Consider the following 20355-nt stretch of genomic DNA (forward strand, 5'->3'; position numbering starts at 1 on the left):
CACTATGTTTTTCGAGCTGAATAAACATGTTACATTGAATAAAAACACGAAAAATATATCCAGTTTGGTAGAAAAGTAACTTATCTTGCCTTTGATAACATTTATTTGTTATATATTTGTTTTTTGACAACTTTTTCGAATCTATGTGTACAGTAATACAAACCCACGTATTTTAACAAACTGAAAATATGGATATAAAAAAATGATTTTGCATGTTATTTTTGTTATGTGGTGAAATAAAGAAACATGATTTTTTCTTTAGGTTAATTTTTTTACTGTGCAATATTTCATGAATTTATTAAAAATATTGTTTTTGATTTTGAAAAAAATATTGTGGTTCATTATGATTTAAAAATATTCATTTTGATTAAAAAATATTCATTTTGATTTAAAAAAATATTCATTTTGCTTTAAAAAAAGTTTAATTTTAATATTTGTTTATTGTCTTAACTCATATCAAATGTTTTGCTTGTGTTCTGCTTCAAATATTCATAATCTTACATGCATAATTTTCATTTAATTATATTAAATAAACTTCAAGTTTATTTCAAATCAAATCGTGTTCCTTCACTTTTTTAAAATGTAAATTATAAGTAATTAAAGAACGCATTCTAATCTTTAAAATCTATAATACAACGAAATATTCAATTGCTTATAATATACTTAAACTTGTGTTTTTTTTTAATTATTTTTTTATTATTAATATTAGATGAGTTTCAGTATAAATCGTGTTCTTTCTTTATTTCTTTATTTTAATCCAATTTTGAAGTTTTGTAACGCTGTCTGTAAAAATTACTGTTCATTATTGACAGTCTAAGAGTTCCACATATCTTGCTTGTTGGGACCTCGGCGATGACGTCATTTTTTCAGCTGGCCGGCCATCTTTATAACGAAGGCCACGGTATAACTGACTAGCGCTCAGCTAGGCAGTGGAGCACTGTCGCTCCTTCTCACCAGTGTAGACATTACTGGCACTATATATATATATATATATATATATATATATATATATATATATATATATATATATATATATATATATATATATATAGTGAAAACCAGTGTAATTTCCCTTATGCATAGAAAGGCCGGTATAACACTCCCCTTTATAAATATCCCGTTTGGGAATTAATAACGTTTCTGTTTTGCGTTCACCCTAATCAACTTAGTTGATTTCCGTTTTCTTTTTGGCCTCCTATTCTTAGGAGCTGTCTCTGGTATCGGCACCATAAAAGTATCAAACACTGTGTCCATGATGTCTTCCTCAGGCGATCTGGTCAACTCACTGTTCGAGTGTTCTTTCCGCATTTGATTAGTGTGACGTTTGTGCACGAAATCTGGCCCCTTACTCATATAGACCATGTTGCCTATTTGTTTTTAAACAATGCAGTGAATCTTGTAGAAGACTATTTCGGCAATTTATACCGTTTTTTTATCTTACTTTTTTTTTTTAGATTTGGCCTATCCTGGTTTGGTAACAACTTGTAAAAACCGATCTAACCTTGCGTCAGAACATAACTACAGCAGGTGTCTTCGACATTTCGACGTGACCATGTAAACCTGTAAAAACTGTTGGATTGACTTATCTGTCGGTGATCCACTAGCTTTTTTCAGAGCTCTCTTGAATGTATCAATGAACCTCTCCGCTTGCCTGTTACTTCTCGGGTGGTATGGTGGAATTCTTATATGCTCGATTAGATGATCCTCACAAAAATGTTTCAGTTCAATAGATGTGAATTGCGTTCCATTGTCTACTACCTCAAACCTAGCGAATAGTTCATACAGGAAGTTAATAGTTGCCTCGGATGTGGGGTTCTTGCATTTTAGTACTTCCGGTCACGGAGATGGACTGTCTACAACAATGAGATAATAAACCCTTCTAGCGGTCCAGCAAAGTCTAAGTGATTTCTCGACCAGGATCGTTCCGGTTTTGCCCACGATCCGAATTGAGTACGAGTAGCTTTCAAAGCTAATGCGCATCCTCTACACTCCCTGACTTTTTCTTCTATATTCTTATCGATGTTTGGCCAAGAAACGAAAGGCTTTTCATTCTTGATATGCCTGGATGTCCTACATGGAATTCCTTGAGCATTCTTTTCTGTAGTGTTGCAGGAATTACCACCCTGTCGCTATATAACAGGACGTTATCGAAAATTGAATAGATTCCCTCATCTAGTTGGTTATTGTTGATTTTTTTCTTTCGTGCCTATAATAAATTCGTCTACCTCTGCCTTACTCTAGATCTCATCAAGCGTTACTGGAAGTTCTCTTATTTTGTCACTTGAAGTATTTTCACCTCAAATTCCGCTTCAATATCTGCTATTACCATATCCTCCAATGGTTCTGTCTGCTTAGGTATTAACCTTGATAACCCGTCTGCATGACCAAGTTTTTTGAGATGGTACATACTCCATTTGAAAATTGTAATTCAGAAGTATGGTACCCCATCTTTGGAGTCTATTCGCCGTATGTTGTGGTAGTCCCTTTTTCAATCCGAAAATTGTTAATAATGGTTTGTGATCTGTTTGTAACAGAAATTGCCTACCATGCAGAAAACGATGAAATTTCTTTACCGCGAATATAATGGCTAGCGCTTCTTTCTCAATTTGCGAGTAATTTTTTTCAGCTGGCAAAAGTGTCCAGGATGCATGGGCTATAGGTTTTACTTTTCCATCATCCATTTTGTGTAATATGCATGCTCATATGCTATAGGCTCTGTCATCTCTTGCAACTACAATATCACGCTTGGGATTATAGTGTGCCAGAAACAAGTCAGACGTTAATATATCTTTAATTTCCTGAAATGCTTCTTCGCACTTTTGCGTACAGACCCATTTTTGGTCCTTCCTTGACAGTTCATTTAAGGGTGATCTTAGTTTATGCATATTTGGCACGAATACATTGTAGTAATTTGTCAACCCTAAGAAACTTTGTAGGGACGCAATATTTTCTGAAGTAGGCATGTCTCTTATTGCATTAGATCTATCTGGCTCCGGCCTTCTTCCATGTTCATCGGTGATTTGCCCCAAGTATTTTATTTTCCTCATAAAAAACATACATTTTTCCTGTTTTAGTTTAAATCCATAATCCTGGATCTTTTCAAATATTTGGTTTACATGATCCTTGTGATTTTCTTTGCTAGCGCTGTTCATTAACACATCGTCCAGGTACTTTACTGCGAAATCCAACCCATTTAACATAATGTACATAATTTGCTGAAAAATCGCAGGGGAGACTTCGACCCCAAAAGGAAGTCTTGTACAATCCCTTATGTGTATTGATACATAGCAGCTTTGAACACTCCTCATCGACTGGAACTTGTAAATACGCGTCACTGAGATCGATTTTAGAAAAATATTTCCCTCCACTCAGTTTCGCAAATATTTCTTCGGGGCTCGGAAGCGGATAATAGTGCTCTTGTAATGCCCTGTTTAAGCCGGTCGAGAAGTCGGCACAAACCCGAATCTCTTTGCTCTTCTTTTTAATGTAAACTGTTGGTGCATCCCACTCACTATGATCAATTTTTTCAATGACCCATGTTTTCGAGTCTTTCTAATTCACCGTCTATTTGTTCTATAGCGGCGTATGAAACGTTCCTTTTCTTTCTGAACACTGGCTGTTCATTTGCTTTTACTTCAAATTTTGCTACTGTTTTTGTACACCTTCCAAGATCGCCTGAAAATACGTCTGTGAATTTCTTTTTTAACTCCCCAGTTTTTCTGCATCCACATTCGAATCCTCTACCTTCTGGCAAAAAAAAGCTTAAAGGCAGACCCCATAGTCTAAACTTTTCGAACAGATCAGTTCCAAAGAGGTTATTTGATTTCCGCATGACAATTTTTTGCTTTTTCGGTCTTATTCTGAAAAGAAATATTCGTCAATAATTCTCATTCGAAAATGATTTTTTACCACTGACGCTTCTCGCCGTTTTATGTGATTTAATCATAGCAGGTCTCCCAAGCTTCTTCCATATATGTACATTAATAATGGAAATGTCAGACAACTATCAAGCTGTAGTCCTACTTTCTTTTTAAACATTTAACCTGTACATATTTCCAGATATTTCATTCCAGTTTTTAAAGCTTCTCCTCACTTTCAAGTTTTCTTTGTCGCAAGGCGAGATTTTGTTCTATTTGGAATTTGAATAATTGCAAAAGAGACTCTCTAAACTCGGCGTTCATCGTAACGAATTCAATTTACACTTGAAATAAAAAAAAATCAGTTTTCCCAATATTATTTCGCGAGCGAAATGTCCATCCAAGCTTTCCTTACCTCAATACTTTTGTTTGAAGCATAAAAGTTCCCAAAAGAGTACTTTTGGAAATTTAATTTGTTGTACGCGATATTTCTTGTAAGACATAAAGTCCGTCGAAATAACATTTGTAAAAAAAAAAAATGCTTTTCTTCTTTTTTTTTTTGTTGTTGTACGTGGTTTTACGTAGCAAACAATAAAACCCTTCGTTTTTTTAGCGAGTCGGCTTTTTTGTTGGGGAAAATCATTTAGTTTATTCTTAACCTATGTGTTTTGCACAATATGACTTGATTATTTAACAGGTCTTTTACAAGCACTAATGCTTACGAATATATATTCTTTTTTTCTTTCTTTCTTTCTTTGATTTGAAGAGAAAGACTCTTACCGTAACAAAAATTGTTTTCTTGTGGAAAAAAAAAAACAAAACAAAAAAAAACAGTGAACCTTTTTTTTTCCTCTTTTTTTTTTTTAGAAACACTTGTGTCAGTCTGTTCAGTTATTTTAATAATTGACCATATTATTCGCGTTCTCTCACTGGAGATTATTGACAGCAAGTCTTTAGTGTTTTTTCAACATAACATTACTATTGTAGTAATTAATTTGCTATTAATCCTAACACATACAAATATCTGTTTGAAATGACAAAGGTGTTTTGCAGTAAAAATCTTAAAGAAAGGCCAGTATAACAATTAAATATGTAATGATGATAAAAATACGGCTGTGTTTTTTTGTATTAAGTTGGAAACAAAATGGACTTTTTTAAGATTGGGAAAAAAATGATTGAGATTGTCGGACTGACTTCCTCATCTTGGTTGTTATAGTCACAACGCTTCGGCCGTTTTGCCCTCCGGCCTTCATCAGGTGTTTTGTAACGAACTGGGGAACCGTTTGGTAGGAGTCTCGAACTCAACCCTTTATTATTATTACGGGGGTACCGTGTTCGGACACCAGTTAGGTTCTCGGACATAGTTGCTGATTCTCTGTTTTGAATGTTACTTTTTCACTGCCTTCGTTCAGGATTGAACTCAGCACCTTTGGGTACCTGTAAACTTTGATACAACGTCTAGGACCACTCGGCCATATGTCACTGGGACTATAACAACCAAGATGAGGAAGTCAGTCCGACAATCACAATCAATGAAAACACCTCATCTAAAAAAATACAGACAATTACTGGAAAGAAAATATTATAGGTGAAAATTTGAATACACAATTGTATGCAGTAAAAACTGACCCTCAACTCTTACTGGGCATGCTTAGTAACCACTTTTTACCGTCGTAAACGAAGTTTGAAAAAAAAAATTGACGGCCAAAGAAAACTATTAGAGTAAACATCGGAACAGTGAAAGTGTTAATATTGTAAACAGTTCTTGTCAGCGAGAATTTTAAATGTGATAATTCGTTCGCAACAAACCCGAATACACCTGATGCAAACTCAATAAACCCTAATAAGCAACGTTTTAAAGATAATTCTTCCGGTAGTACCCAGCGAACTTTCACCGATAAAATATATGCTTAAATAAAACGATAGTCGATACTTTTGCAGATATGTTTCCGCGCTGAAGCTGGAGATTCACGGGCATTTTCCGGCAGATAGTGGAAACTGTCGGGATATACTGAAACGCTTAGCCAATGAAACACGAGAAAAAGACCAATATTTCAATTTTTAATGAAGACAAAAACACTGTGAGGTGAAACTACAGAATAGCTACAAAATACACTCCACTCCCCATATTAAGAATAAGTTTCTAAATAATAACTTTACTCCTACTAACACCTGGGAGAAAAATCGGTATTTATGCAGAGAATTTTTCGTGCCGAAATAATAACGTTATCATGTAGACACCCATTCTTAATATGGGGAGGAGAGGTTGTTTCGTAACTATTCTGTACTTCCATCTTACAATTATTAAACAGAAATATATTAAACATTAAATTTAACTTGTAAATATTGTTTAAAAAATAGCATGGTAACTTCTCTGCATACGATACAAAAATTTATAAATTTGCAAAAAAAAAAAATAAATAAATAAATAAAAAATAAAAAAAATAAATAATAATAAATTAATAAATAAATAAATAAATAACAAAATGTCTTTAACATTTGATTTCATATTTTTTGGCATATCCCAGTGGTTTACGTTATCTGCCGAAAATCGTCCGTTAAATTTCGGGTTAATTATGGTAACATAGATGTACAAGTTCCCGGCATCCCTTACCAGAACATAGCGGGATATCATAAATCCGCTAAATATTTATATAAAATCTTGATAAAAGAACATGGAAATCTTTTAAATTTCGCAAAATCATAAGAATTAAAAAAATTCTTATTATTATAGATAAGCACCCTTTCAAAGTTAATACAACAAATGAAGAGTATGGGTATACGTCAGTCCGACTGTGACGAGGCAAGACGTGTGGATAAATTTTATCCTGATTCTGAGAGACATATTCTCCCAGTCTTTGTAACAAGTAGAAGAGTTCGCTATTATCAGTAGGGTAGACACGTCACAAAAGTATATATATATATATATATATATATATATATATATATATATATATATATATATATATATATATTTTATTTTAACCATTTGAAGACAAGATACAGCAGCATGCCAAAGATATACCGACTGAACTTACAACAAATTTTCTTATGGAAACATCCGCCTTACTTAAGACAGAAAATGCTAGTTTTAATTTGGTGCCTTAAACTCCCCCCTATTTTTTTGCTGATGAGGAGATTATGTTCCTTTGTCAATTATTTTCAATAATTATTGTCAATTTTAATTAAAATGAACATCGTTTTCGAAACGATTGTACACACTAATTGATTTTGTTTGTTTTTTTCTTTTTGAAACTGATTGACAATTCACAATTATTAATTTTTTTACTATATATATATATATATATATGTATATATATATATATATATATATATATGATTAAAATAATGGAAATAGTATTCCGACAAAATAGAGAAATAAAAAGGAACAAACCGTATTATGTGTTCATCAACGTTTCGTCTTTATTTCATCCAGAGGAAGTCTCGAAATAAAGACGAAACGTTGATGAACACATAATACGGTTTGTTCCTTCATATATATATATATATATATATATATATATATATATATATATATATATATATATATATATATATATGTCACCCCCTTCAGCCGGTCGGTTGAGACGATCGTCGACCTCAGAACTCTTCCACTCCAATTACGGCAGCCTGAAAACGACCCGACTCTGGCGGTTTGCAGCTCACTATTTTCGTCCTTCCAGTGACCACTGCCGGTGATAATTCTTAGCCGTTTTAATGTTGCTGGTATTGGGTAGTGACAGAATTATCGGTTGATCGTCTAAATTTTATACTCCGGACCTGTCGTTGTGTACTCGCTTACCGGCAAACATCGCCGATAAGAGAGCCGTGGATTTTAGTGTGGTGAGAAAGGAAATAAAAACGATTCCACACACGAATAAACAATTAATCTGGGTTTATTCACAATAATAATGGTCTAATAATATTTCAGAGTTTAAAGGAAGTTGGCTGTAGCTATTTTAAAACGGTAGCTTGTGACTCGAGTTCAGATAAGTTTTTCGGCAATTGGAGATACGTGTTTTAAGTCAAAAGCCCTCTCTGCCCGACTTTAACACCATCTGAATTCGCCAAAATCGAATTCTCTCTTCTCCTTCTCTTCTCCCCTCCTTCTTCTCCTTCTGTTCTTTTCTCTGTGTTCGAGAAATATATACATATCCATCAATGCCCTTTAAACATCACGAGTTTGTATTTGTTTACAACAAGAAAACTTGCCTGTCATCAGCTTTCAAACCTTGTTTTCTAAAATAAACAACCGCCTGTCATTTCATCTCGAATTCTGTGTTTCAAAATAAACAGCCAGCTCACTCCAAACTCTGACCGTTACAACAATAAGTATCTCTTGACATACTTTTTCCTTTGTCTGTTCTAACCAAAGAGTCATTTGATCGTCCTATTTTTTTCGTTCTTTTGGCTCTTTCTCTATAACGGCATATCAACCTCATAAATTGGTTACATATATATATATATATATATATATATATATATATATATATATATATATATATATATATATATATATATATAAAGATTTTTAGATTTTTAGCATAATTTCTCCAGATGGAATATAGTTTTAATTTCCGTGGTTTGTTTCTATGTGTATCGAAACAAAATAAAGTTCACACTTTGTATATAAAAAAAAACTGTTGATCACAAAGATCCTAAAAATAAAAAAAGCTTTATTTGGTTATCTTCAAGTTACGTCCCCCCGATGTTGACAAAGATTTTACCCTGAGCTGTTATCTGCAAAATTTATCGAGTTTATTTTTTCATTGAAACGTGATGTTTTTGCTAGAAGCTGAGAGAACAGATTGCAGTTAAGAAGTAGTGTTAGTTACGTCATCAATAAAAAAGGTCTGTTGTCAATTTCCATAGTTTTCAACTATTTATATTTTACTAATTCTCTTCAGCTTGGTTATTATGAAAGACATATTTGTTTCTTATTTAAGTTGTTATTTCTTTACTTTTGTAAATGCATTCTTTCTTTTTATTCACAGGCATCGATTGTTGGGTAAAGGGGAGGGGTTACAACATTGGGGACGTTTTTATGACTAAAGCTCGTCTGTGTGTATGCACTTCCGTTGGTAAGGTAGAGTGTACCTTGCTATCGAGAGCTGGTTAAAAAGAGGCCAGACAAAGGGTAAGATCAGCTTAGTATACAACTTTTCATTCAATTTTTTTTTTTGTTTTTTTGTTTTTTATTAACTTTTTCCACAGCAAGTCATATTGCTACTTGGAACGTAAAGGCTACTATTTAGGATCGTATCTAAAAGGAGACTGGGAAGTTGAATAGCGAGATGTCTGATCACATTACATTAAAACTTTCGAAGGTTAGTACAGTCAGCGAAGCAGAAAACAGGGAAGACATTCAAAAGTCTAGCAGTTTGAGGCAAGAAATTATTAGAGTAGAACGCGTTCTGGCATCTAGACTTCTCAACAGTAAAATGGTGGGATTTTGCTGGTTGTCGTGTTAGTCAGAGATATTTAAGTCGAGGCACAAATGCTTTGAAGTCATCAGATCACATTTCATTAAAGTATTTGTAAAACATGCACAGGAACGGAACACTGCAGCGATGGGGCAGAGGTTGATTTTAGTTGACTGTGTGAGACCTATTAGGTTTAAGACTCTTTTTGGGCCCCATCAAGTTCGAAATCAGTTGCAGAGGCAGCAGCCCAGATGTGACAACGATACTCCATGCATGGACCAGTTGTGTCTTCTAAATATATAAGATGTTCTCTGGTGTGAGTAATTTTCTAGCACAGTAGATGGAGCCCACATTATTTGCAGCAACCTTGGCAATGTCCTCAATCTATTTGTTCCAATTGATGTTGCCTGTGAATGTTAGGCTGAGTATTACGTTTCTGAATTTTGGAGATGAAGATTGGTTATTCGTATTATCTGGATTCTTCGGACTACTGTTCTCATATTGAGTGTCATTTTCACAACGTTTCGGTCGATGTAACCTCCGATCATCTTTAGGTGTATATTGACGAACTCGGGAATGTTTCTTTCGAACTCGGGAATTGGATGAAATTTCGAACAGAACCCTTTATTTACTTCATGAGGGTAGAATGCTCTTGTTACGTCAGCCATAACAGGAGAAAGGCCCTAAGTAATTCGCAATTGTATTTTCGGTCGCCTACATTACAATTGTGAGACAAAGTAAAAATTATAGACAGAAAAGAACGGCAGAGATTAAGAAGCAGCACATATGCTGGGAAACAGTCAATTACTTAGTAAACTTAGTATAGAATTTAACACATGAGAAATGTCAATAATATATACAGTAATAAGTATAAAATATATATATATATATATATATATATATATATATATATATATATATATATATATACAAGTAGTTCAGCCAGGCTTTGCTCGGGTCCTGTGTACTGTTCATAACTTCATGTGCATATGTATATATATATTAAAAAGTTTGATTCATGTTCAGATAACCTACATCTAAAATTTCAAGTGTTTAGACCCAAAATTGGCGGAGGAATTTGAGAGAGTCTGTAAAGATAACCTCTTTCAACTTTGACCCCTTGGCGGCCAAAGTCTCGCCCCAAAACTGATGTCTGAATATCTTTTATGTCAAATTTAAAATGTTTAGGTCCAAAATTGGCTGAATAGTTTGCTAGTGACCGCAATGGTCAAGTCTTTTGAACTTTGGCCTCTTGGCAGCCAAATTTTAGGAAAAAACAAAAACGATTAAAAAGCTTGCCCTATGTCTAAATACGCTTTATGTAAAATTCCAAATGGTAGAGACTGCAGAGATAAATGATTTTTTTTACCTTTGATTCCAATTTTTACCCCCTTACCATTTATTGTTTTGGGGTCAAATCAAATTATAAAGTTGAATCCATGTCCAAATACCCTACATCTAAAATTTCAAGTGTTTAAACCCAAAATTGACGGAGGAGTTTCGTAGAGTTTTTACAGCAAAATTTCTGTCCGAAAACCAATTAAAAAGATTTTTCCAAATCTCAATACCCCTTATGTCAAATCTTGAGTCTGTAGACTGGAAATTGACAGAGTGGTTAGGAAGGAAAATGTACATTGGCCATTGGCAGAAACACACACAGAGACAATTTTAAACATACACACCCACACACACACACACACACACACACACACACACACACACGCGCACACACACACACCCACGCACACACACACACACACACACACACACACACACACATATATATATATATATTCATTTATTTATTTAATACTTACAAATAAAATATTGACAAATAAAATATTTTTGGATATTGTCTCCTCGTCAGAACAAATGCGGGGGGGGGGGTATTTAAGATTGAGAGAGACACCAAATTTAAACTAGCGTATTGAAGTGATTGTGACTGTTGAATTAGGAATTTATGAGGAAAATTGAAAGTGAAATAAAATCTGGTGTCTTAGCTGATTTCTCCATGACGCGACCGAAAGTCAAAAGGCATTGAAATTAATCGAAGTCAATTCGACGATGATAATGGTTTGCTAAAATATCGGCAAAAAAAAAAACAAAAAAAAACGACCCCTCCTTGTATAAAACTGGCCAATTGAGGGTGAAGAAATTAATGTTTTGGGCCAAGTTTTCGATATTTGCCGTCCTAGATGTCGGGCTTCAAAATGATATCGATCTTATTAAGATCCGTCGCCTCTGTCGAAAATTTTTGCGAGACATAAATACATACATACATACATACATACATACATACATACATTTAAACAGACAGGTTAGATTTATATTATAGACTAGCCTAAAAGTCATTTAAAAAGAAATTAAAATAACTGTCAGCATACCCATCCGCAAATGCTATTTAAAAAAAAGTCGATAAAAGTCGTAATTTAAGAAATTTAAAAAAAGTGGCAGTAGGCAGGCTGGCTCTAAATCGTACCGCGAAGGGTGAAAAGAACGTGAAAATAAAAGGTGACGTCTTTGCTGTTGCGTCCATCGCCAAACCGAAAGTGACAAAGGTTTGAATTAAGGCTAGTCAATCGAAAGGTGCGGATGACTTTCGAAAATATCAGCGAAAAAGCGACCCCTCCTTGTAGACAAGTGCCCAGTTGAGGGCGAAGGAATTATTGTTCTAGCCGATTCTTCGATATTTGTCGTCCGAAGAGTCGAGCTTCAAAACGATACCGACCTTGTGGAAATCTGTTGTCTCTGTAGAAAGTTTTAGGCATTCACACATACATACATACATACATACATACATATATACATACATATATACATACACACATACATACATACATACATACACACATACATACATACATACATACATTAAAACAGACAAGTGAGATTTATATTGTAAATGTAATTAAGACATTAATAAATATCAAGTATCTTATTTTTATTTTACTGAACAAAATAATGACAGTATTAAATCACATCATTTTAATCAATTATTTCTTTTTAGGGATTAAGTTTCCAACTGTTGCAAGCGTTTCATGAAAACAATGAGAGAGCGACTCAACGAACGATACTTTGTTAAACACACAACAAGATCAACTGAAACAAATCCAAATAAAAATTATTCAAATTATTTCAAATTTTAGTTTTCATTTTTTATCGCTAATTAACAAATGATCCAAATTATTGAAAACAAAGAATATTTTTGATTATCGTAATCATTTGTCGTAACTAACACGTATGCTAACTCAACTTTGCGAAGAGGTTGTATTTTGATCGGCGATTGTACAGTTCTGTAACGATAATGTAATGTTCTCATCAATGAGTTTCCTGATCTAAAGTGATCGTTCATTTTCAACATTGACGTCATGTTATGTACAAATACCAACAGCTTCTTTCTATTTAAAGACTAGCGGGTGTACCCGGCGTTGCCCGGATGTTTGTAGGTGTGTATGGTGTTAAATAAAAAAGAACTCGGGGGTGGGGTAGGATCGAACCCGAAGCCCTGAGGCGAAGTTTGAAAATAAAATCGGCCAGCCAGAATGAGTTAGTGAAAGATGTTTGAATTTATTTAAGAACGAAATCGACAGGTGCGCAGCCGGAAGTCGTCGAGCGTAACGACGACGACGACGACGACGACGACGACGGCGGCGGCGGCGGCGGCGGCGGCGGCGGCGGCGGCGGCGTAGGTTTGTTTGTTATAAGCGAAGTAAAAAAAAGAAAACAACGTTAACACTTAAGCGGGGAAAAAACACAAGAAAAAACTAACGTAAGGCAAACGGACGATGAAATTTCGCTTTTGTATATATAGATGTAATTAAGATATGAATTAACGTCAAGTATCTTATTTTTATCTTACTGAACAAAATAATGACAGTATTAAATGACAGCAGGGTCGAATTTCTTTACTTAATATGTGTGGTCGGTGATAATGATAGTCTTCTCTATATCTGCTGTAAAAGTCAATCAAGGTGTCAGAATCAGCATAATGGCGAAAACGAATTTTAACATTTGTAATAAAGTTTTATTTTATAATAAGATAAAATAAATCATCTTGTTCTCTTGTGCTTTGATATGCCTGTGCGGTGTCGACACGCAAGGGAAGGATTAAATCATTAAAAGATTTACAAGACGTCCATGCCTCTTGGAAACAGTGTCCTGGAAATAAATGTTAGGTTTTGTTGTCGTGAGGATTTAATGAGTATTTCTTATATAGAGGCAGATAGAACTTGAGTAAAAACTGTAACAGCAGATGAAAACAGAAAAACCTCCTTAGACTAAGGAAATCATGTCTTTTTTTTTTTTTTTTTGTCTTTTAGATAAAATAGATAAAATATTTCTTCTTTTTTAAAACAAGGGAAATAAAATTTGTGAGATGAGTTAGTTCCAGAAGTATGATCATTTTGCTCCATAAATGTGCCTGGTGTGACAAAATTTATTTTTTGAGGGAATAAATCCAGTGAGATTTGTGCTGCAAAAACATATTTTTCCTTTTATGTTTGCGCCATGTGCTTAGCCTGGGGTCAAAGCCTCCAGACGGTTTACTGGGAGAAAAGAGGCAAAGAGGAAAAGACGCGCGAAGTCATGCCGGTGGTTTAACGTCACACAAGGACGGAGTCAGGCAGAGAGTTTATACCTTTTTCACCGGGTCTAGCGAAGGCTGTTAAGAAAAGATTCGAGAAAAGTTTTTTTTTTTTTTTAAGCATTGATTAAATAAAAAATGGATATCCTGTCACGTAGCAAAGTCTTGTGCTACGTCCGCACGCAGAGGCATAGTTTTACTTTTTATGTTCACAGAGTTTGCATGGGTGTATACAGCAAATGTACGCGTAACTGAAATGTTTTTTATACATCCCTGTTAATGTCTCTGGCGTATCGCTACAGCAGTATTAAATCATAGCAGGGATGAATTTCTTTATTTAATATGTGTTCGGGGCTAATTATATTTTTCTCTATATCTTCTGTAAAAGTCGATCCACAACCATCCGTTTTTATTAATATACTAACGATCTAGCCGGGTCGTAAAATACGCTTACATATATTTTAATTCATGCGGATTTCGTATTTAATTCTCTATTATATATATATATATATATATTTCGGTGTATAAGAAAACCATTAAAGTAAAAAAAAATCATCTTTAAAAACCAATATTTCATAAGATACCGGGTGTTGCAATGCTGCAATCTCTAGCCTAGGCTAAAAAAACATTTCGTGATTGAGCAGCCGTCTCATACACCGAACTATACGGTATCCAAGAACCTAAAAAATAAATATCAAAATAGAATGAAAGCACCCCTACCCTTATTTCAGAAGAGCTAGTCCCCCCTCCCACACATACACATTAGTAACGACCTCACCTCGGACCACAATCGCCTTCCTAAGGAAGCAAATAACCCCAAAATACTATAAAACAATATACACATTCCCAAACCAACAAAAGCAAACACACACACGCACACACACGCGCACACACACAAACACACACACACACACACACACACCCTACCCCACCCTAAAGGAAAAGAAAAAAACATTAGCAGAAAGAGAAAGCCAGGTCAGCGGTCGCCCCCGACAAGCCCAATAAAAGAGCAATAAAAGAGTAATAAAAATTGAGCATGCCAATGAATAATAAACACTTACAAGCCTCCACCCCTTGGAAAAACTTCAAATTAACTACGAAAATCGCCATTTTTACATTTCCAACACATTTGAAAATAATTTCTGACGAGGACGCATCACAGAACGTCTGAAACGCGCGTAAAAACGATTTCAATGACTTAAAAACATTATTACAATGGTCCAAACATAATTCCCAATGAAAACCCAAGACACGGAATAATAAAATAATATTAAAAAATACACATTGTTGGTGACTACTCCCTTATTTATATATATATATATATATATATATATATATATATATATATGGGCGTGTGTGTAGGTAGATGGTGTTATGTTTTTGTTATTCAATAGTATAGCCTGACGAATCCTATAGTTGGATGAAACGCAGAATATTAAGTGTAGCTTAATCGCCATATATATTTTATAAATTACTATATATATATATATATATATATATATATATAAGGTGTGTTTGAAGGCTTGTCAATGCAGAAATTATTCGGTCGTTCTAAACAGATAAATAAATAATAATAATTCAATAATATTTTTTGTTTTGTTTACCTCATTATAGACGGTACATTTCAACCGCAGATGGTACTTATTCCCAAATATTTTCGACCGCAACTCTCAGTTTCAAAGGGAGAAATGTACATCTACTTCTTATGCTGTAAACTTTGGTTTAACTCAAGAGACTGTTATATTTAAACTCATGTTCTGGACGCAGTTTTTATTTTTTAAGTTTAAAACTTACGTTAATTGTTAAGGGAAGGTTATTCCAATTTTTTTTTTAGCTTTTCAATATATTTTGTAATCTATTATGTATTTCTGTTTAAATTTTCTAATCTAAGGAAATGATTATGTCTTAGCCTAAGGGAAATAATTAGTCTGCGTGTATCTTATAAGGCATGTTTTTAAAATTACGTTAATTGTTTAGTATGGAATTCGGTACCTGTAGGAATTAGTGTTGAATAGTATTCTAGCAAAGCCGGAATTATTACTGTTCTCACACACACGCATATAGAGCTGGGTGCACACACGTAAACATTGTTGACAAATCTTCAAACCAAGAAATGTCATCAGAAATCATAACATGGGAAAGAATGTACAAAAGATGTGGAATTTAACATTCTTTAACTGAACAAGTTTTCGAAGATGTAAACAACCACTTGGAATGGGCTTTGATTTGATAATCATGAAAATATATCAATATAAACAAAGGAATGCGGGTAAAACGGGCAGAGAAGAAAAAGACAGCGGAGGAAGACGACCTGCGTCATCAACAAGCCACTTGTCACTGAACATCTGTGTGTGTGTCTCTCTCTCTCTCTCTCTCTCTCTCTCTCTCTCTCTCTCTCTCTCTCTCTCTCTCTCTCTCTCTCTCTCTCTCTCTCTCTCTAGCATACTGTGTAAGTATTTCGAAGAGAATAAACTGTTACTTTTTTATATACCAAAAATTATCAGTGTCTGTTATACATATCCGCCAGGTATTTTAGCACACGATTTATGAAGTAAATAGACGACTCGGTAAAAAAAATATAACTACAGCATAACGCAAGAAAAAAGAAAAACAAAGGTAAGCGTTATTTTGATATATTCCCTATGTATTTCTGTTCTTTATATATATATATATATATATATATATATATATATATATATATATATATATATATATATATATATATATATAAAACAGAGATTTTTTTTTTACACAGTGATCACCACTTATCAAGGCCCGGAAGCCACTCAGGGATAAGGGTTATTGCAAGTACATTAAGTTAGTGACGAGATTTGCTGAAGTGTTTACTTAAGGGGGCGGTTCATTAGGAATTTGTTAACATTGGACTTGAAGACATCCAAGTTATAGTCCGGAGGGAAGCAGGCAGACGGAACAGAGTTCCACAGGCGTGCAGTTCTAAGAAAGAAGCTTTGCTCATGGAATCCGCGTTTTGATTTAGGCACAGATATAGAGTGGGGGAAATTTTTCACAGTGGATTCAGCTAGACGGGTGTTTTTCGTGAAAGATTGGCGAGGGGGGCCAGAGATTGGAGTTCAGGCGAGCATCTGCCATGGAAATAACGATAAAACAAGGACAGGCTCGCAACGTCTCTTCTGTGGGAGAGAGGTTGCAGGGTAGAGAAAAGGGCATCCCCCACTAAGCCACGAACTCTATTTTGTACTCTGTCAAGGCAGGATCGGCTGTTTTTAGCAGCTCCTGCCCAGATATGGCAACAGTATTCCATCCTTGGACTACTTGGCTTTTATATAGATAGAGAATTGCATCAGTAGTGAGATATCTCTGGAGCGGTAGAAGGATCCCACCATCTTTCCAGCGACCTTGGCAACAGACTTGATGTACGTGTTCCATTTCAGATCAGGAGTAAAGGTCAAACCCAGAAGCTTGTCGAAACACGGAGCCTCACCCAGACGAGAGCCATCCATCACAATTGATGCCAGCTGGGGATCAGAGCGTTGATGATGTAAGGATAGGAGTTTGGTTTTGGATGCATTAAAGGTAACCAGCCGCACCTTCCCCCACTGAACCACGCGCTCGAGATCAGAGGAGAGAGAATCAGAGAGAACTTTGTCATTTACAGCCTTTGATGTGTTGCCGTAGATGGTTGTGTCATCAACATAGATGTCAACGAATGATTTAAGTATGTGTTTAGGGAGGTCATTGATGTAGATCAGGAAGAGAGTTGGGCCCAGGATTGACCCCCGGGGGACTCCAGCATTTATATTGCAGGCCTCCGATTTTTGTCCATCGACCACTACTCTTATGAGCCTATCGGAGAGAAATGATTTAATGATTGAGAAAACATTTCCCGTTATACCGTAGCTGGAAATCTTGTGAAGTAGACCCTTATGCCATACCTTGTCAAAGGCCTTTGATATGTCAAGAGCAATTGCCCTAGAAAGGAAGCCTTTGTCAAGAGATTCACTTATCCTGTGGGATATAACCGTCAGCACATCTGCGGTAGATCTTGCAGAGCGGAAACCATATTGTGTGTCACTAAGAAGGTTATTCCTGCTGAGGTGGTTGACTATTTCTCTATTTAATATGGATTCCAGCAACTTACTCATAACACACAGGAGACTTATAGGTCTGTATTGAGAGGGAGATGACTTATCACCTGAATTCTTAAATATAGGGCAAACTGAAGAGGTCTTCCAGAGAGTCGGAAAGCACTTCTCCTTAAGGCAGCGCTTAAATAGTTTCGTAAGTATGGGAGCAAGTTCTGGTTGAAGCTTTTTTAACACTATAATTGGGATGCCATCAGGGCCAGTTGCTTTACTGGAATCTAGGTTCTTTATTAGCTTGGCGACCTCCTGCACGGATATTTGTATGTTACCTAGCTTGTTCTGTGTTATAGGAGGAAATATGGGGAGTTGATGGCCTTCGTCGCATAGGGTAGAATTAGCTGCAAAGTTCTTTGCAAATAGTTTGGCCTTGTCTGACGCTGACGAGATGACCTCTGGTCCATTGATAATGGTTGGTATAGAACGCACACTTCTGTTCAGGATCTTATTTGTTATTTGCCAAAACTGGTGGGATCCAAGCCGCTGATCAGCTACCTTGGATTTAACAGACTGGCCATATAGCTCTCTTGCATTTTTTATTACTCTTTTACAGTGGTTGCTGGCAGACCTGAAAGCAGCTTTAGTTTCAGTGCATCTATTACGTTGGTAGCTATGGAAAAAGTGATTTCTGTGCGCGATAGCAGCAGCACATTCTGGGGAGAACCATGGCTGGCTGTTAGGTTTTTGTTGAAATTTTTTAGATGGTATGAATTGGTCTATGCTTACAATTAACCATTCGGTCAGATCTGATACTATAGAGGACACATCCTTTTTAAACATGGAGTGCAGAGGTAAATCAGATATGAATGTACGGAAGCTATCCCAGTCAGCCATAGAGTATCGGTATACAGTACGGTGGAGGGGTACGTCTGATGGCTTCTTACATTTCGTTTTTATCTTAACTGATACGACGGAGTGGTCGGAGGATCCTAGAGGAGAATGAACGGAACATGAACATAGCTCAGGGGAAGTTGAGAGAAAAGGTCTAAGAGGCTTGCATATTGACCGGGTGTATCGGGCACACGGGTGGGTTCGCGAACAATCTGAGTGAGATCATAAGCAATGGCAAAATCATGACAAAACCTTCCCTCATCATCTGTCTTATTTGAATGGGTCAGCCATTCCACGTTATGGACGTTGAAATCACCACATATGTGGATGTTAGCCGAGGGATGTGAAGACAGTATGTGGTCAATTTTCTCAGATATGCTCTTAAAGATAGTAACTCCGCTGTTGTGGGGCCTATAGAGGGCAAATATAAATGCAGTGGTGTTAGCAAGTGCAACCCTGAAGCATATATAGGGTAAATTAGGATCTTCTCTAGAGATATCCCTGCCACACGGGAAGCCATCCTTAATGTAGGTACATATTCCATGCCCATGGCGATCTTGGGGGTCAGATTTAGCTGTTAAATGTGAGTATCCGTTAATTATGAACTCGTCTAGGGTAGTGGTCGGTCCTATTCCAGTTTCACTTAGAAATAATATGTCCGGTTTCGTCTCCTGTAATTGGGTTTCAACCTCTGGAAGGTTGGAACGTAGACTCCTGATGTTGGAGAAAGAGACCTGGTAGTAGGGGTCTACGTTGAAAGACGGGGTTCTAGGTTTAATCGGGTTTTTATTCTGGATATATGTGTGTGCCACAGACGATTTCTGATTGGTTAATCCAATAATCACATCTCCTAAAAAAACTATGGTTCGTACGCTCTTAACTTTACCATAAAATATTATGGCTTTATTTATTGTCCATCTTGGAAGGGTTTAATTTTTTCCTAACTTGTTATTTACAAATTACAAAAATACGAAACTTACACAATCTAACAATCCAACCTCCGATATCACGTCCGCCATTCTGGTGCTAGCCGCACACACGTACACACAACACGAAAACAATGTTTTGAAAATCTAGCAAAAATTAATTTTCCTTAAATTTTTCAATATTTAAAAATAAATTATGCCGGCTGATAAAATTTTAAAACATTTTTTAAAGCTAGAAAGATAAAATTTAAACATACTTATTTATATATATATATATATATATATATATATATATATATATATATATATATACGAAACTAAACTACACGAAAACAAACGTTCCTACAAACTTATTAGTACTACTAGCAAGCACACGCGCACACACGCACACACACACGTTCACTACCGTCACGTTGTTATGGCAACCAAACCCGCTGACTTACATAAACAGTAAACACACACAGTAAATGTGATTTTCTTCATTTTCTCATTTCACTCGTGGTCTTAAATTCATTTCGGGTTTGTATTACTGTACACATAGATTCGAAAAAGTTGTCAAAAAACAAATATATAACAAATAAATTTTATCAAAGGCAAGATAAGTTACTTTTCTAC

The 20355-nt window shown here is 35.4% G+C and overlaps 1 protein-coding gene across 1 annotated transcript in view; it reads left to right on the plus strand.

Moving 5' to 3' along the window:
* LOC145291084 (uncharacterized) overlaps window positions 1–12413 on the plus strand; it is a 34313-nt gene extending 21900 nt beyond the window's left edge. Inside the window, exons 4-5 of the mRNA XM_080136600.1 lie at window positions 8852–8994; window positions 12288–12413. Of these exons, the coding sequence (XP_079992726.1) occupies window positions 8852–8976 (125 nt within the window). The 3' untranslated portion in view covers window positions 8977–8994; window positions 12288–12413. The remainder of the gene's footprint in view (window positions 1–8851; window positions 8995–12287) is intronic.
* Window positions 12414–20355: the final 7942 nt, after the last annotated feature.

Source organism: Euprymna scolopes, chromosome 12, assembly GCF_053919585.1.
Source record: "Euprymna scolopes isolate OS-2025 chromosome 12, ASM5391958v1, whole genome shotgun sequence".
Taxonomy (NCBI): domain Eukaryota; kingdom Metazoa; phylum Mollusca; class Cephalopoda; order Sepiida; family Sepiolidae; genus Euprymna; species Euprymna scolopes.